Source organism: Pyrus communis, chromosome 8 (genome assembly GCF_041283825.1).
Source record: "Pyrus communis isolate YQ-2024b chromosome 8, ASM4128382v1, whole genome shotgun sequence".
Taxonomy (NCBI): Eukaryota; Viridiplantae; Streptophyta; class Magnoliopsida; order Rosales; family Rosaceae; genus Pyrus; species Pyrus communis.
The window spans coordinates 7,186,292-7,208,984 of NC_142572.1; the positions used below are offsets into that span (position 1 = coordinate 7,186,292).

A 22,693-nucleotide genomic window follows, 5' to 3' on the forward strand; every position below is an offset into this window, starting at 1 on the left:
ACAAAGCTTTAGAAAAACACATTTCTCTTTTTTGAATGTACTAACCCCTCGTTGTAAAACCCTTATAGTTTCCAGAAAATAATACTACGTAAGTATGAAAATATATGCATGAGTGTAATGAAAACAGAAGCATGCCATGCCACAATATCTCAGTGATAATAAATGTAAGTCAGATGTGAAATTAGTCTAAACTAACATGCCAGTTGAAGTCATCAAACGTGACCTGTACGACTGGATCTATTGCTCATCAATCTATGTTTGCATACGAGTCGGAGTCACTTAGTGTGACTTGTACGATAGGGCTGGGTGTAAATATGTACACTCTAGTGCTACGATCACATGATGGCTAGCGGTAAATTGTGAGTCACCTACAAGTTGGAACTGCCTAATGCATTATATACGACAGGGCTGGCACCAAACTTAGGTACAAGGTGAGCGTGCAGTGCAAAATGTGAACATCACGTGAAGGACTGGCCCTAGCCCGGGACAGAAGCACTAACATCGGGGTGCAGCAATGATGAGCTCTAAATAAATATATGCACACCAATATAATGCAACCATTTCAATCACATACTAACTCACCTGAACTTAGATGTGCTTCTCGTAGAATTATATGTCATATTCACAATCTCGTAACTATGCATATTTAAATATAACTCAATTAAACCAAGGCATGCTATGCATAAATCAACTTTAAAACATTTATGGAAACTAGTAAGTTTATATATATATATATATATATATATATATATATATATATATATATATATATATATATAAACAAATGCCCACTCACTGATATGTTGAAGGATTGTAGCCTCTAGCCTTGCTTGTCCGCGTTCGTCCTCGGGGTATGTCTCCCCTATATGCAAAACAACTATTTTTAGTTAATTAAATAGTACATACATAAGAATCTAGGAATAACTTCTCATAGTTTGGTCAAACGGAAGGTTTGAATATATGAAAATGATCTACTCGAAGTCACGAACCCGCACATGAAAGCCACTCGCTGGACGCGCCCTCACGCGCTGTCCAACCCATGGCCATACGTGCGGCCATGCGTAACCCTAATGAACGTTAGGGATATTCCGTCAGAATAGACGGAATATTTCGTTAAATAGTAACGGCGTTACCTGACGCAGTCAGAATATTCTGTCAAGTTTGACGGAATATTCACCTTCTTCTCTGATTAGCTTCATTGTCCGCCGTCGTTGGCGCCACCGTCTGATTCGCCGATTTTTGGAAAATCTCATCGGATTATGGGAAAATTTTCAAACCTTTATATCTAACTCATTTCTCAACCAAAATCCACAAAATTTATATGGATTTGATACTCTTGAGGAGTAAAACAAGTTCATACCTCTTGAGAGTCCAAAATCAAATGAAAAATGGCTTGAAAATCCCTCAAAAGTTTCGGCCAAAACTCAAACTTCTCGAATTAGGTTTGTTTCACGATAAGGCTTCCTCAAACCTTCACTATAGACTTCAGGAAGTTGAGTAGAGGTTTCCCTACATTCTAACCTTGTAATCCCACCGGGATCACGACGATACCAACTCGACCGAATCGGAGCTTTCATGTTGGCGAGTTAAAACTCGTCCATTCAACAATCAAGTGGTACGACTGGGTTCGTGAGGTCAAGATGAACACGATGGTCTTTGCAAGTTCGATCTGTGAAGATTTAAAGCATGTGTATGGTAATGGTGGTTCGGGTGCGAGAAGGAAGAAGAAGATACAAGAAGGAGAGAGAGAAAGTCACGTGTCTGATTGGGCAGAGGGAAGAGAGAGATAATCTGATTGGGTTAGAGAAAATAGAAAATAAAATAATTGGTGGATAAGGATAGGCACAGGTTAAACTTTCAAAAGGAAAAAAAATAAAAAAATAAAATTTCGTATGATGATAGCAAGAAAAATAATTTAAACTAAGTAAGTACGTCCACACCATTTAGTCAACTAGGGCATAATCGTCACTTTACACACTTGGAAAGAAAATTATATAGAAAATAGGGACGGGTCATCACAACGTCGACATCACCGATTCCTTCCAAAAAGAATAGTTTTAGCCATTAGTGATTGTCCATTGGGTTGCAGACCGAATTGTTTTTAGAGGGATAAAAATAATACACGAACTTAGTTTGATGAGGTTCTCCAACGTTCATCGTTTCCCAGGAAAGAAGAAGAAATGTTTTTTGATTTTAGGGACAGTGAGCAAAGATTTTTAGGGAGCTGTGCACGTGAACAAAGAATAGACAAAAGGGCCTACATTGCAAGAAGCGCAACAAGTCCAATCCTTTAAAGTGGGCTTATTCTCCAGCAGGCCCAATCCGAGAAGCACCCTACAACATTTTCCTGTAATCTTGGTTGCTCCCTTCAATTCAACCTCAGGTTATATTAATTACGTTTACCACAATAATTTCACTCATAAGGTTGATTTGTGGAATACTTTGAAAAATACTCACAAAAATCAAAAGTGGAGGCAAGGGTTTAATTTTAGAAATATGAGAGTAAGAGTGCTCAATCATTTGTATCAATATAATACCCGTTACGATTTTATATGTCCTGATTTGGCACAAAGAGAAATTTCAACTGTAAGAAATTTAAGGGGACTAAGACCACTGAGCCAATTTAGCTCTTAACACATGATCATTTAAGTTAGGTTTTTTTTTTTTTTTTTTTTTTGTTATTAGGATAGGTGAATTATTCTAGATCCATCCCCCAAAGGAACCGGACATGATAATTTTCAACCTACTTTTCGAGAGGATGCTAAAAAGGTAGCAACATGCATTTCGTTCCTTATCCCAAGACAGGAGACCAATGGATATTTTGGTTTTACAGAGGGTGTCAAAAATATCTTGTAAAGACAAAAATGTTAATTACTTTATTAATGGCAATTGGAATGATATTAACTCTTATTTATTCATTATCTATGTTACGCTAGATGTTCTATGGATACAAGCTTTTTAGTGCCCTAAACTCTTGTTTTTTTTTTAATTTTATTTTTAATTTTTTTTATTCTGGGTCACAAGAATTATTTTCGAAGAAACTGGAGTTACATCTCTTTTTCATTTCCATTCAAGAGTTCTTATGTGTTTCCACGCCCCTTCGAGAAATTTCCATCCAAGATTCAATAGTTGGTCCATTCTTAGCCTCGGTAAAGTCCATCTTGTTGTGATAGGAATGAACAAGAACAAATAAGTTTTAGCTAATGTAATAAAGATACCAATTATCGCCGTGTTACATAAGGCAAATATTGTATAATTGTTCAATTTTCCGCAATTTTTTCCATTCCTTGGTGTAAATAACCCAATATTAGTTCACAGTCAATAAAATCTTCACCATCTAGAGTAATGATAAGTCAAAGAATACCATGCATTAATGGGTGGTGGGGGCCCATATTGACTATCATGAGGTCTTGGGTTCTCCCAATAACTAAAAAGTGTATCATGCTTGAATCTAACTAGGGTTCGCAGTGGTAGAGGGACTCAATTGGAAAAAAGAGAGCTTCTAGTTGTAAGATATCTAATGAAACCGTCGTTGGAATTCATATCTCATTCAAAGAGAAAGATATCAAAGGGGATCTTGTTGTTGCATAGCTCAGGTCGGAGCAATATATTGTTTCCCATTCCTTAGCTGGAAAGATATGTGGTCATGAAACAGGGATTAAGTGGAACAGAATTGATTGGGCAGTAGAGTCGTGGAAACACCTGTTTCTTCCATAATTTGAACCTTAGCTCTATGGAACAATATACTAACTACTATTGAAACATGGAAGAATTGAAATCTTAAATCAAAACATTATGTATGGATGGTATGAACTACCTAAACAAGAATTCTTGAACAGTGAACAACCAGAGCTATTACTCACTTCATCAAAAAATTTCCATTAATGACATTGAAAGAGAATCTACTAGACGAGAAGTGACTGCTTTTGTGCAAGATAATAGAGGAAGAATTGATTACATATGGCCAAGTAGATAAGCAAGAAATCCACGAGCCTTCTATTGACGTGATTGCCTGAACAAGTACTCGTTTTTCACTAATTAGACGAAGCCTCTGTGAATGCGTGCAGTATCTGCTACTAAAAATAAATAAGTTTTAATCTTTTATTTTATTTTATTTTATAGTCTTAATTTACTAAGAACATTTAGTATTGGCTTGTAATAATTAAAAGTACACTAGTAGTATTTGTATTTGTATTTGAACTTAAGTTTGTATTAAATATTGTGTTTGTTTTGTAATATTATGAGCCATTGCAACTAAATCTTCCAAATCCGAAGTTTTTAAGATAGAGAGGTTGAACAATGTTAATTATCGAATATGGAAGAGAAGGATCACTTTTCTTTTAACCTATGACAAGACTTTGTACACTATAGAAAACGAGAAACCCCTTGGGCCCTCTTGAGTTTATAATAAATGGGTGGAAAGTAATGAGTTGGCTAAGGCCACAATTCTCAATTGAAGATAATTAATACCTCTCTAAGAAGAATATGATTCGGCCAAAGAAATCATGGATGTACATGAAAAGAAGTATGGCCCCAAACTCAAACATACATTCATTTATTGCGTAAGAAATACAATGGGACAAAAATGGAGGAAACTGATTCTATGGTCGACCATAATACTAAAATGAAGGTAATGGAAAAAGACTTAGTCAATGCAGGCCATCTTGTTTCCGATAAAATGCAAGTTAGTGTTCTTCTTGGTAGCTTCCCAAATTCTTGGGAAAATGTAGTTACTTCCATGACTTATGGTCAAGTGAAATTAACGATGGATACATTGCCTGCAATGTTGGCAATTGAAGAAGTTCTTGAAAATTATAGGAAAAAAGAAATTGGACAAGGCAGAGCCAACCTTCTTGTAGTAGAAAATTCTCAGAAAAACAAGAAATACATGCACAAGCCACATAGTAGTAACAAGAGCTCGAACTTCAAAAAGTTTGGAAATCGTAAGCAGAACATGAGTGCATGTTTCAACTGTCCTAAACGATGCAAGAACAACAAAAATCTTAAAGAACTGATTTTGAGCGTCTCCGAAGCACTCATTGTTAAAGATCAAGGACAATGGTAGATAAACTCAAGAGCAACTCGACATGTATGTAAGGACAAAAGTTGCTTCATCAACTACAAGGAGAAAGCACTAGGAGAACATCATCTCCACATGGGCAATAATACTTATGTCAATGTTTTGGGTGAAGGAGATTGCAAGATCAACAATAGTAAATCTACCATTGTGCTTAAAAATGTTTTGTTTGCACCAAATATTAGGAGAAATCTTGTCTCTGTTTCTGTCCTAGAAAAGAAATGTTTTGAGCCAAGGTTCATGAATGGTGTTGTCACTGGGAAAAATGGTTATATTTATGTAAGGAGAATAAGAGCTGATAATATGTACTTAGCTTGTATTAATAAAAGTATTTCTTCCTAGTATGCCTTTGTCTCTACTGTTTAAAATTTATCATATTTATGACATTTACGTTTAAGTCACATAAATAAAAATAAAATGATACACATAAGTAAAAAGAGAATGTTGCCTCAAGTAAATGCACATGATTTTGATACATGTGAATCATGTATCAAAGGAAAAATGACTAAAAAAATCATTTTCTCAACATTGGACTTCTACAAAATTACTTGAAATAGTGCATAGAGATTTATGTGGACCTATGAGGACTAAAACACATAGAGGAATGAAATATTTTATGACTTTCATCAATGACTATTCCCATTATGGACATGTCTACTTCTTGAAGCATAAAATCATGCATTAGAAAAAAAAATTAAAGAGTTTAAGGCAGAACTAGAGATTCAATTAGGAAGATCCAAAAAGTCCCTTAATAGTGATAGAGGTGGTGAATTCTGTAAAGAGAATGATATAAAGCATAATTATACTCTTATGGATATGATACGATCTATGATGTCTTATGTTGACTTACCTTTACATTTTTAGGATAAAGCTTTGTATACTGCATCATATATATTGAAGAGAGTTCATCCAAAGGCAATGCCACTAACTCCATATGAATTATGGCATAGGCGAAAACCTAATTTATCAAACCTAAAAATTTTGGGTTGTAAGATGCATGTCCTCATTCTAAAGCCATTAAGAGATAAATTACAAGCAAAAACATTGGAATGTAAATTCATAGGATATCCTGATAATAGTGTCAAACATAAGTTTTATCATCTTCAGAAATGATTGATCAAAAGTAGAGATGCTACTTTATTGAAACTACTGATTTGGTTCATCCCATACAAGAATTGGAATCTTTGGAAGAAGAAGAAAATTATCCACAGATGATCAAGATTTCCATCTTGATTTAGACTTGTCTCATGATCGTGACATTGAAAATGATTAAGTGGGAGACAGACATGGGTGATCAGAATAATGTCGATCATGACAAACATATAGATGATCGTGATATTATCACAGAATATATAAATAGTGGGAAACATGATCAAACCAGTAAGAGTGAAATAAAAAGGGAACCATCTAGAAGTTTGAAAGATCATTTTGTTTTCAATCTTGAGGAGGTAGATTATTCAATAGGAGATCTAGACCCAAGGAATTATAAAGAAGCAATGGATATTTTGAGTCTAACCAATTGCAACAAGCCATGACCCTGTGCTTTGAATTTGTTGTTTTGCCTAATGGAAGAAAGTCCATCAGTTTTAAGTGGGTACTTCATAAGAAATACAAATCAAATGGTACCCTCGATAAATTTAAGGCTCGACTTGTGGCTAAGGGTTATACTTAGAAATCCGGTATAGATTTTGTGGACACTTACTCTCCAGTTGCAAAGTTTACATCCATTCGGATTCTTATGGCAATTGTTCATAGAATGAATTTAGAACTTCATCAATTAGAAGTCAAAACAACATTCTTAAATAGAGATTTGAAGGAAGACATCTATGTGATTCAACCTGAAGGATATCATGTCAAAGGACATGAAAACAAAGTCTATAAGTTAAGAAAGTTATTGTATAGCCTTAAACAATCTTCAAGACAATGGTATTTGAAGTTCTACCAATCCATTATGGAAATGGGCTAGAAAATAAATCCATCAGATCATTGTGTTTACTCTTGGAAGTGCCAAGATAATTTCTGTATATTGTCACTATGTAGATGACATCTTACTTGCAGGTAACTCCATAGATATGGCTGAAAAGACTAAGTCATAACTGGGACCCAAATTTGAGATGAAATATATGGGAGAATCACCTTATGTTCTAGGAATTAAAATTACTAGGGATAGAGATGCCAAAACGCTCGGTTTGGTTCAACAAAATTATCTGGATAAAATATTGAAAATATTTAATATGCAAGATTGCAAGCCAGTTAGTAGACCTATGTAAAATGAATGATGCTTTCCAAAAAAATGTGTCCAGTACAAAAGCAAGACATTATTGATATGCAAAATGTTCCGCTTGCCCAAGTAGTTGGAAGTTTGATGTATGCTATGATCAGCACAAGACCAGTTGGATTAGTAAGTAGATATCAATCCAATCCTTGGAAAGCAACATTGAATGACAGTAAAGAGAATTATTAGTTATCTAAAAGGCACCCAAGGTATGACACTTTGTTTCAAATTACATGATCTAGATTTAGTTTGTTAATTATTACGATGCAGATTTCATAGACGACTTGGATGACAGAAAGTCAGCAAGTGGTAACATTGTCTTGTTTGGTGGAACGGTTGTTTCTTGGTTAAGTAAGTCTACCATGGAAGCATAATATATATCTTGTAACACAACGGTAAGTATTGCATTATAGGCTAAATGCTTTATCGATAGTTTAAATATAGGTATACTTATAGAGCTTGTCAATGTGTTTTGTGATAATAAGTCCGCCATCTTTCTGATAAAGAGTGGAGCAATTAGTTCCATAGGAAAACACATTGATATTAACTATCACTATATACAAGATATAGTGGAGAAAGGAGAGGTAAAAGTCGACTACATACCGTTCGAAAAGATGGTGGCCGATATGATGACCAAGGGATTGCCTCTGGAATAATTCAGAGAACATTTGAATACAATGGGTTTGTAAAACATCTAGATGAGTTGTAGTGTGAGACGTGTAGCGGACATTATTGTATGGTTTTAGGGACGCCTGAAACACTGGCAAGTTGATGCAACTCTATTTGGTTCTTTAGTATTTAGTCGGTTAAAAATAGAGGACACTAGCAAGGTAAACATGTTATAATAAATTGTCTTGGAAGTCAAATCCGTTATAAGCTTCAAGAAATAATTTATATAACATTGTGGCCTATAGTGCAGGACTAAGTCATCATTTGTAACCAGGTACAGATTTTTTTCCTAGTTACTTGGATATGATGCCATTTCACTAACGAGTAAAATGTTATTAGATAAAGTGGAATGGTGTGCACAGGTAAAGAAGCCACATATTTGATGTTACATTGAATTTGTTTATGAGTAATACTCGAGAGAAAAAATCAGAATAGGACACCATTTATGTCATCATAATCAAGTGAGATGTTGGAATATGACTTTGATAACATGATTTTCACAATATGTGTAAACATGTGTGAAGGTACACCGTAACATTGATGTACTTGTATATATATGATTGTAGTGAAATAAGTTAATTAATTATAAAGGATATGAACACTTGTATTCAATGGGAAAAGTTGTAACTTTCTCTGAGGAATACAACTCCTCCAGAAAGGTTATTCCATCTCTATATATTTATCAAATCCCTTTTTGTCAGATTATTCAATTTCATTCTCCCTTTGTGATTGATATTCTTCACACCATATTGCAATTAATAGTCTAAGCGACATTGGTTTCCAGATCCTGAACTACCCTATTCCATCAAGTTTTTCTTGTGTAACACGTCAGCATGAATTTGGTAAGCAATCATGTAGTTGTCCATACCGTGCAGATCTAAATCAAACTTTTTGGCTGCCTTGGCCTACATGATTGTAAAGTCGAAGTTTCCGAGCGTGAAATATGCTTCTGTAGATTATAGCCTCCCGGGCCTTGACAACAGCCGTCTGTGCAAGGCTGGTGAGATGATCAAGACACAGCTTAAGGGATAGAGTTGCTGGGGCAACTGCTGCATCTGATGGACTTGCTACGCTTAGACTGTAAAGTAGAAACCATGATTTAGTTGGAGAGAGATAGTAGTGAAAGAAACTAATTAGAAACCAACCCTAAACCCTATTTCATTAATTAGGTAATATATTATTATGTACTTATATGATGTAACTTTTACTTGTAACTTACGTAATTAAATTCCTATTTACTGAGCAAGTTCAAGTATTGGTAGAAAAACTAGTTTCCTAATGTGATGATAAAATTTTTGTTAAAACTGGATATTATAAACTTGATTCCACAACTTCCTTGAATTAAAATTTTGATACCAAGTTACATAATCTTTCAATCCAAAAAACTTAAAACTAGTAAGTATTGATCAACAATGTATGACAACTTAGCAATTGTCACAATGAAGAAAGACATAATCCCGCTTCAACTTCTACTATCAAGTGGCATGATTGTACATTTGCATGTGACCCTCGTCTTACAATATTGCATGGGGTCTTCAATAAGCGTAGATCTAGTTTTTTTACGAATATGCGACGATTGGGCCTCCAAATGTATAGTTGGGCTTGCAATAAAATTTTGGGAACCTCAACTTAAAGTGACTCCACAGTTAACTATAAGTTTTTAACTTTTCGCTGCATTGGAGACGGTCTAATTGAGGCAGGTTCCTCGTAAGTTAGACTCTCATGTTATGGGTGAGACTCACATTTTTAATGATGTAGTCAGTAACTATGACATAAACAATATCGTGCTGAATTTCCTTAACAATATTCTTTCTCCATTCTAATTTTCATCTTTGATAAACCTCAAACATCTAAATTAGACAATAAATCAACAAGTACATAAAGCTAACATCCCGTCTTTAGCTTGATGCATGTGCTCAAATACATTTCATTTGAATTTCTTTGTGATCATATTCCCACCAATTAAAACTCTTTCATATTTTAATACAGTTGCAGAAAAGGATGTCCAAAAACCATAACCAAATTTGAATTCTTAATCCTTCACTTTTCAGTACTACTAATTTTCGAATTGTTAAAATCTTTGATTCACATAGTCCATACTTTTGTACTTAGCAACGGTTACAAGCAAAAGCTAGGTTTCCTCCATCCCTTGATGTTTTTGTGTACGGTTTAATTTACTTTTCTAAATGTTGGCGTTAAAGCATAGAATATTAAAAGCAACAATAAAATATTTAATTAACATAACAACTTGGTGGTGGGATGACTCATTAGATGCATTAGTCAAATAATTAGTTTGTTTCGACAAAAATATTAATAATTAGTTTGTGTTGACCCTAAATATTACAAAACCTACGTGGCGCGCAGGCCGAGTAATTAATAAGCTAACTACGTCCTTCGGTTGAATGCGGGGCGTGCCAACTCGTCGGCCGAGCTCGGCCGAGGAGTAAAATTTGTTGATGTTGCGTTGAGCGCGTCGGTGACTTCTCTATCTTGCGACTGCGGCCGAGGAAGGAACAAATCTCGGCCTTTGGATTCTCGAGCCTGAAGACAAGGCTGCTAGTTCTACGAAGTTCAATATCAAATTCGGCTCTCAGGGTGCCGAATGTAGTAACCTGGTAACACCTCACTTCGCCGAGAAGGCTAATGAGATGACCTCTGCCAATAAGGATTTGAAAATCCTTCTCGACCGAGACTTGGATAGATAACCAGTCGGCCTCGACGCAGTGCTGTTTATCCAAACTGAAGGTGCTTCGGGAACGGCTGATTCTACGGCAACAGTGCTGTTTATCCAAACTGAAGATGTTCGCCGGTTGCCTTCACAGTGCTGTTTATCCAAACTGAAGATGTGTCGGCGGAAAAAAGAAAATAAAAAATCTCAAGAAGTTTGAGAGGTTTTGCGCAGGGCAGTTATGTGTTGAATTGGAGATCTCCTCTATGGTGTTCGCAGCCTTGTATTTATAGAAGCAGATGTGTGGTGCGGCTTCACTTGTGTAGAATTTGATTTTAATTCAAACTCATCAGCTAGAGTCTAGGTCAAAGACTTCTCAAGGTAAGCAACAACCTATTTTTTAGATATCATTTATCTTTAAACGATCCGCTGGATATAGCCAATATTAGGCTTAGATAATCCAATATATATTAAGAGATAATATTATGATTAAAACCACAATATTATTCCTTAATAATAATTGAAAATTATCTCAACCACTTTATCATCCAACGGTCTAGAACTTTACTCATCTAACGGCCTTGATTGTATGGGCCGATAGCGTAAATTTAGGTCCAAACAGTTTGTCATAATAATTTGATGTCATATTTTTTATTTGTAGAAGGTGAACATAAAATCTTCTACTTACAAATAAAGAATAATATTACTAAATTGTGATGTGAAGTGTCCAAATTAATTCATGTGGGCTTTTGAGGAGCAGGAGAAATTGTTGGAATTCTATGAACGAGTCTCCGGAGCTAGGATGCATGCCAATTTCCTACGACCAGGTGGAGCGGCACAAGATTTGCCTCTTAGCTTATGTTGAGATGTTGATTCCTCCACACAACAATTTGCTTCTCGTATTGACGAATTAAAATAAATATAAATGGGTAACCGCATTTGGAAACAGCAGTTAGTGGATATTGGTACTATTAAGGTGAGAATAATTAACTTTTTCAATTTTTTTGTTATTTAAGTAGGCAACTTTATTCGAATGGCATATGGGATTTGCATGATTTTAAGAGCAAAAGGAATCAAATTAAAAATGAAGCAGCTTTTGCCCATAAAATTTGAACCATTATTGTCTAATTAGTGTGTTAAAGCCTTTACCTTATTGTGCGCTGTGCTTAGCCCAAAAAGTCTTGCCTTGGGCTTAGGATGGTTCCAAGTACCAAGCCTAGTTTCTAGTTTTTGTGCTCACCTCTGCCTTGCCATAAATTCATGTTGGGTCCCTGTAAATTAGGGAGTAGGATTCTCTCTCCTCTTATTATCATCCATTTCTATTCTCTTCTCTCACGCTTTTCTTTTTGTCTTATTCTCAATATAAAAATTTCAAAACAAGATGTGGACATGACGTAATCGCAATCGTTTAAATAGGAGGGGATGTAAGGGAAGAGAGATTAGGAGGGGAGAGAATCCTACTTCGTAAACTAGCCCCTGTTGGGTGCTTTGCTTCCAAATATATTATAATTACTACTACTATAGACATGGTCGTAACTATATTAGTTAGAGCATATATCATTTTTCCCATGCGCCTGAGTTTAAATCTCTCTCCTCATAGGTAATATCAATACAATATCATCCGTTAAAGAATGTGTACTAATACTTATCCCAATCTATATGAGTATACACGATGATAAGAAATTTGTCTATCTTTTTCATCATGTAGAGATTTGTGATAAATACACTTTTGTCATGGATGAGTGAGGACACAATTCATGTAAAACTCATTAGTTTAATAGTTTTACATAATTCTGAGAATTCTGTAGTTTGACATTGCTCATTTGTTGTTTAACTGCTATTGTTGTAAATAACTTGTAACTCAAACAATTAAAAGTATTATATGCAGTTTAGATCTTGTGTTCGCTTGCATAAAAAGTAAGGGTTAATTTGTTGTGAGGCAATGTTTTGGTATATGGTGTGACATATTTTTGTTGTTTTTTTTAACAAACGATATTATCTACATTAAGGGGTATGGGGGTGCCTTAGCCTCAAAATGGTCTAGCAATAATGTAGTTCAAATTCGCCTTTGGCGATAATCAAATCTAAGACCCCTCACTTACAAGTGAAGAAGAATACTATTAGATCATAGTACTAAATGACCGTATTTTTATTGTAAAATTTGAAGTTTTGAATCCTCGTCATGTTTTCGTCCTGGTGACTAATTTACTAGACACATAATATATTAAATAACCGAGAGTCCTGTCTTCTCTTGCCACTCAAGCATCACTCCCACACCGGTAACAAATAATAATATCTTACACTTTGCACACATCACCAATCCCTTAACTATTTACAAATAAATATTTTGTAGTATGTACACACAAGAAAAGTCCCCACAGAACCCTAATCCAGAAATCACTTTCTACAGAAGCAAAAGCCAAAGGGAGCTCCTCTGCAACCCCACACACCCCCTCTCACCTGCCTCTCCTCATGTCTCTCAGAGCACCCCATCTTCTGTAATTATGAAACCAAATACATAGACCCACCATTTTTTTTCTGCTCAAAAACATCAAAATTTCCATGTCTTCCTCAGCCATGGCTAGCTCTCATAAACCCAAAACCCAAAGAAAACCCACCAAGCAAACGCACCAAAAGCTCCAGAAGCACCATGAGAACAAGAACCCGAAGCCCCGAAAGGCAGAGGAGAAGCCGGCGGAGAAGCCGCCTTACTGGTCAGTTGTGAGAGGCTTACTGACCTGCAAACACCTCCAACCAGTTCAGCTACCACAAAAGCAACCTAATGAGCAACAAGCCATGGAGGAAGCTAGCAATGCTGCAAAGAAATGTAAGAAAATGAGATGTTCCGGCTCGTTGTGCAACAACACAAAAATAATGCAGAGGCCGGAACTGTTAGCATCTCCAGAAGTCCATAAGAAAAGGGCTTCTTCTTCAATGGGTTCTTCAAGCAACAGCAATGAGGCTTCAAGCAGATCCATGAAAGCTCCACTCCACGAAATCAACGGGGTTGTTTTGACATCTTCTTCTTCGTTTTCTGCAGTTTCTTCTTCCTCTAATAATAACTCTTCTGCTGGTGGTGGTGGGTCGTTTAGAGCAATGCCTTTTCGGCGATTTTCAGGCTGCTATGAGTGTAGGATGGTGGTTGATCCTGTTCTTGGTTTTGCTAGAGACCCTTCTCTGAGGGGCAGCATTTGTTCTTGCCCTGAATGTGGTGAGATTTTCACGAAAGCTGAGAACTTGGAGCTTCATCAGGCTGTTAGACATGCAGGTACCCTCGCAATTCTCCACACTTGGTGCCTGTTTGGGAATGCTTTTTTAGGAAGCACTTCTGTTCAGAAGCGCTATTGTTAGAAACACTTCTGTTCAGAAGCGCTTTTGTTAGAAACACTTACAGATTGTTCTTAAAAATCCAAATGCTTCTTGAAGAAGCACTTAGTCGGTACTTCTCGAAGAAGCACTTCTACGATCCAAAAGCACTTTTGTCCCTTCTAGAAGCGTTTTTACTCTTTTTAGAAGCATTCTCAAACACGCACTTAATCATATTCAAAGTTTCAATCTTTTTTTTCTAATTTTACATCACGAAATCCAACAGTTTCAGAACTTGGTCCTGAAGACACAAGCAAGAACATAGTGGAGATCATATTCCAATCAAGCTGGCTGAAAAAACAGACCCCAATCTGTAAAATCGACCGCATCCTTAAAGTCCACAACACCCAAAAAACCATCACCAAATTCGAAGAGTACAGAGACTCCATCAAAGCAAAAGCCACCAAGCTCCCCAAGAAACACCCCCGCTGCATCGCCGACGGCAACGAGCTCCTCCGTTTCCACTGCACCACATTTGCCTGCTCCCTCGGCCTCAACGGCTCCTCCAACCTCTGCAACTCAATCCCACACTGCAATGTCTGCAGCATTATAAAAAACGGCTTCAACAAGTTCTCTGGGGAGCTGACGGAGCAGGGGATCTTGACGACCGCGACAAGCGGCAGAGCTCATGATAAGGCGGTGGTGGCGGCGGAGGAGGGTGACAAGAGGGCAATGCTGGTGTGCCGTGTGATTGCAGGGAGGGTGAAGAAGAGCTTGGAAGGTAGTGTTGGAAATGGAAATGTTGGTATGGAAGAGTATGACTCTGTGGCTGGAGCTGTGGGAGTTTACTCTAATTTGGATGAGTTGTATGTGTTCAATCCCAAGGCCATTTTGCCATGTTTTGTTGTCATATATGGAGGTTATTAAAACTTTCAATCAGTTTTTGGTACACTCATGTTGTATATCTCTAAGGTTATTAGAAATTGTTGTTTTCACTTTCAAATAATTAAGCGTTTTTGACGATATTTGATAGAAGAAGTTAAAAATCACTTGCAAACAAAAGTACTTATGAACATAAGAGTTTTAAGAGTTCCATACGTGCTTCTTCAAGGAAACTTGAATCTTTGAGAAATAGTTCAGCGTGCTTCTAACAAAAGCACTTATGATACTTTGTCTTTTATTTATTCAACAAGGATTATGCATATTATGTTTGAGAAAAGGAAATGATTCTTGGAAAGAAAATTCTCAAACCGCCCCTAATCTTTTTGATTCAGTTTGACGAAGAGAAATGATTTTTGCATTTTTTTTTCTTTTACACGCTATTGTTTATTTATGTGATGTCATTATATTTTGATGTAATTGCGAGAAATATGAATATCAATTATTTTCTAAAATTTATTGTTGCTAAGGAGACTCTTTCAAAATTTGGACTTTATCAAAAGTGGGACTTTCTGGCATCTCATGTTTTTAACACAATATTTTATAATATTGGCAAAAAATTAACGTTAAACTATGAGATGACAGATAGTTTATAAAAGTCCTACTTTAAGAGAGTCTCCTTAGCATTTCTCTTTGGAGTAGGATTCTCTCCCCTTTCCTTCCCTCCTCTCACAGATTGTTTTTTGTCTTATTGACTATTAAAAAATTAACACAAAATGTTGATGTGGCTTAACCGTGACTGTTCAAATAGAAGAAGAGAGAAGGAAAGAAAAAAAGAAAAGAAAAGAAAGGAGAACAGAGAATCCTGCTAGTTTCCCTTTGTTGTTTTGTGGGTAGTGAATGACTCACTGGTTTTATGAACTGAGAAGTTAGAAAGATGTGCATGCACGTAAGGTGAGTTGTGTTGGATCATTGATGTTGGGTCGACGAGGAACAATAGAATTGTTTGGTGCCAGACAGTCAGATGCTAAATGACAAAGGACTCCTGGTTTACATTAATTTTGGTTTTCATAAGAAATTGTGCAATTGTATGTGTATGTATTAATGACTAGATGACATTTTACCAAAAAAAAAAAAAAAAAAAAAAAAAGACTAGATGACATTAAGTGAAAAATTGGGTTTTGGAATTTGTACTATCTTAATCCTACTGACTTTTTTCTTTTGTTTTAATCTTCATTTTTATGTGTAAATGTGAGGGAGTAAAATATAGGTTCCTTGAGAAACTACGAGTCAGAAAATACAATACAATAATCCCTAGCCTTTAACATAAGAGAAAAACTTTTGTAAAGATGCTCGATTACGGTGTGTTGTACTTTCTTCCCGTCGAGCCGTTCAATTCCAGTACAATACTACGACACCCAAAGTTCCTGTACAACAACTCATTGTCTTTCCCGCTGCCCATAGTGCGATATTACGATGGTTCGAATAATTGAAGTTCGATTTAAAGTATATCCCATATCTAATCTCTATTTAAAAAATAAAAAAAATAAAGATCTCTTCCTTAAAGGGTCTGAACAAACAAAATCAAAGGAACGTGAATCAATACTTCCAAGCACTAGAGAAGTTGAGCTTTTATCCCCTTTTTCATAAAACGAAAATTTCTTAGACGTTAGAAGGAAACAACGTTGTAAGTTAAAATTAAATAGAAGTTTGTAACTCAAGTAGTTAAGAACATTTAGGATATATTTTAACGCAATATAACATTACACATCCACTAACCCCAGAAATCGAATTCAAAATATCAACTCAATGGCATTATCTTTTGCTAATTGTGTCATATTTCCATCATGTCTTGTGGTCTTGGATTCAAGGATGAAGGATGGGTATGGGGTTCTTGGTTTGTGGTCTTCGCCCTTGCTTTACTAATTATTGACTCTTGTTTTGTACTCATTGTCTTATGATTTGGAGTTTTCTTGGTGTTTGATTAGAAGGTTCTAACAAATATTAATATTTGTATGCAAACGGCATGGCTCAATTTTGTCCTCCTCTCATTTTTTATTTTGTCAATTTGTATAGTTTTAGCTTATTTATAACATTTAGGTCTTTTTAATATCGTTTTTGTTTTGTTTATCGTGCCAGAGAAAGAAGTAATGGAGGAACGACGAATGACGGAGAAATGAAAGAGAATGTATACAATTCAAATTTGCACAACTCTGAGCACATCACAGCCCTACACATTTCTTCCACGTCCCTCCCACCATCCTTTCCCGTCTTTCTTCATTTCAATTTATTCATCCTTATATCGAATCTGTTCCTAAAAGAAGAAAATAACAACACAACTCTACATACCCAAAGTTAAAGATGAAGTTAAAACTGAAGGCTAAATCAAGGAAGGTAATGAAGAAATGAGTATGGATCAAGTAGTCCCATCTAGTCGACTTTTATTCCTGATTTTCTGGTACTGGATTACGGATTTTAATGTGAAACCAACAAATGGCTTGATATGTGTTAGTAAACACGAGAAGCCACAAATTTGAACAATTATAATACCCATGTTTTAGTAAACGCGGAAAAACAAAAGATCAGATACTTACAACTCACATCCCATGTAAGTATACGATTAAGTCAATGAGGAACATGATAGGATTGACATGCCTATTCATGGTGTTACTCTTAGTTACCACTTGGAATGAGTCAATTTTGGCGCCAAAAAGTGAAAGGCGCAAAATGATGGTGTAAATTTTTTACAGGTAATATTCTGTGAAGCTTTCTGCAGTTACTTTATGTTCATTGATAACAGTGAAAACAGAAAAGAAAGAATAAACCAAGGGCATGCCTGACCTGAGGAGGAAGGGAAAGAGAAGCTCACTCACTCCCACTTTAATACTCTACGGGCTGCACCTGCACGGTTGACGTCTTACAAAGCAAATACCTGTCTGTCTCTGCATCCAACACTCACTCATCGCTGAAGGAGGGTCTCACTGCAAAAAAAAAAAATATAAAGATGAATAAATAATAAGGGAACGTTACAGTTATAGTACATTCTGCTCTATTTACATCCTAGAACGTCCTTAGTGACCGCAAGTTTTCCGACATTTCAAGCCAAATTTTCAGTCGGCCCAGTCACAAAATTACTCCTCGCAACTTCCTATATGTTTAATGTACCTATGTATTCTGTTTGGGCATTCATCAACAAATTCCAAATTAGAGACAGGAAGATAAGCGAAAAATAACTTGGGGGTGAACGAAGACAAGAATTCATACAGGGGTTATTAACTTTCTACTAATATATACTAAATAGTAAGTGTGTTGTGACCGGCTTTGTTACTGAATTGTGTTGGGTCAGGCTCATATGGGTTGGACCAGCTGACCGGGTTTAATTAGCAGGTTGGACCATCTTATCTTTTAATCTGACGGAGAGATGGAGCTTCCCGGATTTTGGATGAGAGCCATAACTTGTAGTTAAAGGCTGCAATGACTCATGAGGCTGCCTTTCAATGTGCAAATCCTTCTTTGCTCACAGAAAGATAACAGCAATTGGCACATGCAAGAATAAAGGCAAAATTGACAACTGATCCGCTCTAATGGCTTCTTTTTTTACCCTTCTGTCATAAAGGGGTACACGTATCGACATAGATTACTTCAGGCCTCTCGGTTTACATTCTCTCAGTTTAGAAGTGATCAGAAAAATAAATAAAATACCGTGGCAAAAGGCTTGTAGGTAAATGAAAGCCCTACTAATATTGCTTGAGGGAAAAAAGATGGCTAACCTTCATACTCAACCGGTGGAGGCACCCTTTCTCTTCAACGTTAACGAACCAATTCCCAAGGGAGCTTTCTCCTCCTCCCATTGAACCTATACAGCGTCCTGATGAAAGGCAACAGAACAATGAAGGTGAGAAATTAGTTCAATCATCAAGTTTGTGCCAGCACACAGACATACAAATAATCTAACATCCACCTAGTTATGAATAATCGAGAAAGACTAGCATACAGATTCCAGACGATGCACGTCAATTACAGCATATTATGACAAAGCAAGGGTTGAAACTTGATGGCTCATTCATGTATCCATCGCCAGTCATTACATAAGATTTATTTTCTCTTTTAATAATTGGGATGAAGTAAAACACAGCATATTTACAGTACCATAAAGAAGATACCAGCTTTCTTTGTATTGAAGAAGCTGTTAATCTATCAGAAAGCAGAAAAAGAGACGTGGGAAATTTCTGGGAGGATCTGTCATTTGGTTGAAGAGACGGGATAACAATGACTGAACAAGAAAACTAACTATACATAAGACCAGATAGAAGAATCAGGTAACAAGATCTTTCCGAGAAACCATGCGTTTAGATGATGCACATAGCTCCAACAAAAACCTGCACGCAGATGGGAAAACTACAATGAATAAGAAGACAATATGACAGGTGTTAATTGAAGCAAAGTTGAGCTGCATAAGTAAACACTTCTTTGTTTCTTTTTAGACGAAAAATCAAATTGGATGGCTTGACTCGATCCAAATTTCAACCTCAAGAAAGATAAGAAAAAATCAGATTGAGTTGTGCGCTTAAATTTGAAGGGGAGAAAAATGGTGATTATACACACCATAATATAGTTACATCTCTTTCGACTCGCCACCAAGGGCCATCGCTTTCTAAGATCCTTGCCAGGTCTTCAGTAAAATGATTCATTCATTGAGCTCATGCAAGGACTTAACGTCAGAGGTTCAAAGCTCGGATGGTACTTGCTATGTACTTCATCAGAAACTATTGTTTCTGACCCATGCATTTAGTAATGCAGCAATTTTTAAGTTGAAATCTCAATCCAACTCTTTCCTGCTTCTTTAGCACTCACTTTCTTGATTGCAATTCTAACTTTGCTTAGATCTTCCCACATTCCTAGTTCTGCATAAACATTCGAAAGCGTCACATACGTGGAAGGGTCTTCTGGTAAGGTTGTGAGAATCTGATCGGCAATAACATTAACAAGTTCGGTATTTTTATGAGTTCCACAGGCCACGAGCAATGATCTCCATATGATTGGGTCAGGCTCAAATGGCATCTTAGCAATCAACTGCTCTGCCTCTTTAAAACATCCAGCTTGACCTAGAATGTCAACCATGCAATAATAATGCTCTAAATGAGGTTCCAGTCCGTGTTCAATTTTCATGGAATTAAATATGGTCCGTGCCTCTTCTACAAGTCCAGCATGCCTACAGGCAGAAAGAACACCTAAATACGTAATTTCGTTTGGCTTCAATCCTGATTCTGTCATCTCATTAAAAAATTTGATTGCTTCCTCTGCCCTTCCATTTTGCCCACACCCCACAATTATCCCTGTCCAACACACGGTGTCTCTTTCTTCCACAGAATTAAACAGAGCTAACGCATTGTTAATTTCACCACATTTTGAGTACATATCGAGCAGGGATGTCACTACAACTTCCTCAGACTCATATCCACTCTTAACAGAGAAAGAGTGAACCTGTTTTCCGCTTCCAAGCGATGTTAAACTGGAGCAAACTTTCAGAATAAACGAAAGGACAAATTGATCTACTTCGAGACCCAAATACACCATATCCCGAAACAGTGAAAAGGCTAGCCAGCTTTGTCCCCTTGTTGCACACCCTCTGATCAAACCAGTCCAAGCTACGGCATCTTTCTTTGGAAGCCTTTGAAACAATCCCAATGCATTATAAATATTCCCCAGTCTTGCATGCAGGTCTATAAGAATGCTTCCAACAATATGATCTAACTCATACCCTGCGGTTACAACCAAGCCGTGCACTTGACGCCCGAGTCGCAAGTTGTGTAAGTTGACACAAGCCTTTAAAGCGCCACTGAAAGTGTAGGAATCCATGCAAGTACCTGAGCAATGGATTTTCAAAACTAAATCCAAAGCTGCACTATTGCATTCGTTAATGACGTATCCTGAAAGCATAGAATTCCAAAGTGCCAAACTATCAGAAATGGAAGCATAGCACCTTGAACGCTGATCAAACAGTTTTACAGCTTCAGTCAATTCATTGCCATTCGAGTACATATCAACCAGTGCCGACACAGTAAAAATGCCTGATTCAAAACCTGATTTTATAACATAACAGTGGATTTGTTTCCCAGAAGCTGACAAACCATGTCGACCACAGGTTTTAAGCGCGCACGGGAAGGTAAATCCATCTAATTTGAGGCCTTCTCGGTGCATTATACACACGAATTCAAATGCGCGCGGACTTCCATTATCCGCCAAACCAGCAATAATGCTATTCCAAGATACAACATTCGGCTCTTGCATTTGATGAAACAAACACACTGCCTCATCCACCAAACCAGCCTTAGTATACCCCGAAACCATAGTGTTCCACGTAGTCGTGTTTTTGCTCGACATGTCTTCGAAAACTCTCCTAGCATCACTCAAACTCCCACATTTGAAGTACATGTCCAAAAGGGTATTCATCAAAACAGTGTCAAACTCCAACCTCTCACTACATATCCTCTCATGAATCAATTTACCCGTTCTCAGGTCACCCACCAAGCCACAAGCTTTTAGCACCGCAGAGTACATGAACCCGTTTGGCGTCTCCGATTCAGACTCCAACATCCGCGTGTACAATCCCACAGCCTTATCAGGTTTTCCGCAATTAGTATATCCACAAACCATTGTCGTCCATGTCACAACGTTCCTGTCAGGCATTCCATCAAACACCTTCCGCGCGTCACTCAAACAAGGAAACGCGACGTACATAGATATCAGATTGTTAGCGAGAAAAACGTCATTCGAAGCGCCGAGCTTGATTAGTTGGGAGTGAAATGCTCTGCCGTGATTGGCCTGAGATCGGCCGCCACAGTGGCGGAGAGCGGTAACCATTCGGTTCAGGTACGCGAATTCCATGGGTGAATTGAATGCGAGCTCGTGGGTTTTGCCGCGTTAATACAAACACAGGTGAGACCCAACGCGAAACTGGGCCCCGCTTGTTTGTTCTTATGGGCCCGGCGCATTGGCATCACATGGGCTTCTAACACGTGGTCGTATTTAAGGACGCACCACCCCCGACGGGCTTTCAAGGGCTTGCACGGAACTCTGACAGAACTGTCCATTTTTACTTTTAAGATATAATAATTTTTGTTTTTATTTTTCATCACAAAGAAAATTCTAAATTGAAATTGAAAATTCATATTCACTCTTAGACTATCTCGGATCCTTGGATTAAAACCTAAAATTTTTAATCCTGAAAATTTAGGTTTTAACGCATAAACAACTTTTTTGTTCTAACTCTTTAGGGTTAAAATTTTTAGCCCGAGATTATTAAAGAATGAATTTAAGTTAATTTCTTTTTCTAAGTAACTTCTACCCCAAAAAAAAAAAAAAATGTATACTATCCTAATTTAATTTTATGAACATTTTAATTTAAAACTATTTAGATTTCGATAAATATTTTGAAAATTCACTAATTTTATAGAGTTTTTTAATGAATTTTGCTTTAAATAAAATTTTTAATTGTTTTAGCCGCTCGATTTATTATTATTATTTTTTATCAAAATATAGACTTTATTTATAATTTAATCGAAATGTTTACGTCCATAGCAAGAATATTAAATAAAAAAAAATTGAATCAACGGTCCAGTGAAACTAGCCGTAGGATTAGAAATAAAGCTGTTAGGCTCAGGGCTGGTTTGGTATTGCTGTGCTTTGAAAAAAAACTGCTTCTGCTGTGCTGTGAGAATAAGCAGCTGTGAAATAAAGCAGCAGAGTGTTTGGTAAACTTTTTTGTAAAAGTGCTTTTGAAAAAAAAAAAAGCAGTATTAGAGTGTTTGGTAAACTT

The 22,693-nt window shown here is 36.7% G+C and overlaps 2 protein-coding genes across 4 annotated transcripts; one reads left to right on the plus strand and one right to left on the minus strand.

Moving 5' to 3' along the window:
- Window positions 1–13,062: 13,062 nt before the first annotated feature.
- LOC137718831 (uncharacterized) lies at window positions 13,063–15,020 on the plus strand. Its single transcript, XM_068458367.2, has 2 exons — window positions 13,063–13,957; window positions 14,282–15,020. Exons 1-2 carry the CDS (start codon window positions 13,252–13,254, stop codon window positions 14,920–14,922), a joined length of 1,347 nt encoding a protein of 448 aa, XP_068314468.2. The 5' UTR covers window positions 13,063–13,251; the 3' UTR covers window positions 14,923–15,020.
- Window positions 15,021–16,369: 1,349 nt separating this feature from the next.
- On the minus strand, window positions 16,370–21,948 carry LOC137718741 (Pentatricopeptide repeat (PPR-like) superfamily protein). 3 transcript variants are annotated; one of them, XM_088698129.1, is made up of 4 exons: window positions 19,480–21,762; window positions 19,024–19,253; window positions 18,645–18,742; window positions 16,370–17,855 (listed from the first exon to the last, which is right to left on the minus strand). In XM_088698129.1, the coding sequence occupies exon 1, from the start codon at window positions 21,760–21,762 to the stop codon at window positions 19,681–19,683; it is 2,082 nt and encodes a 693-aa protein (XP_088554255.1). In that variant the 3' UTR covers window positions 16,370–17,855; window positions 18,645–18,742; window positions 19,024–19,253; window positions 19,480–19,680. The 3 variants fall into 3 exon arrangements, with proteins under 3 accessions (XP_088554255.1, XP_088554254.1, XP_068314381.2); XM_088698128.1 differs by lacking the exon at window positions 16,370–17,855 and having other exon boundaries at window positions 18,040–18,742; XM_068458280.2 differs by lacking the exons at window positions 16,370–17,855; window positions 18,645–18,742 and having other exon boundaries at window positions 18,905–19,253; window positions 19,480–21,948.
- Between the last annotated feature and the right edge of the window lie 745 nt (window positions 21,949–22,693).

Bases quoted from the DNA above. Each gene is read 5' to 3' on its own strand.
- LOC137718741 (XM_088698129.1), bottom strand. From the start codon at position 21,762: ATGGAATTCGCGTACCTGAACCGAATGGTTACCGCTCTCCGCCACTGT.
- LOC137718831 (XM_068458367.2), top strand. From the start codon at position 13,252: ATGTCTTCCTCAGCCATGGCTAGCTCTCATAAACCCAAAACCCAAAGA. The intron at 13,958-14,281 runs GTACCCTCGCAA...GAAATCCAACAG, and splicing joins TCAGGCTGTTAGACATGCAG to TTTCAGAACTTGGTCCTGAA.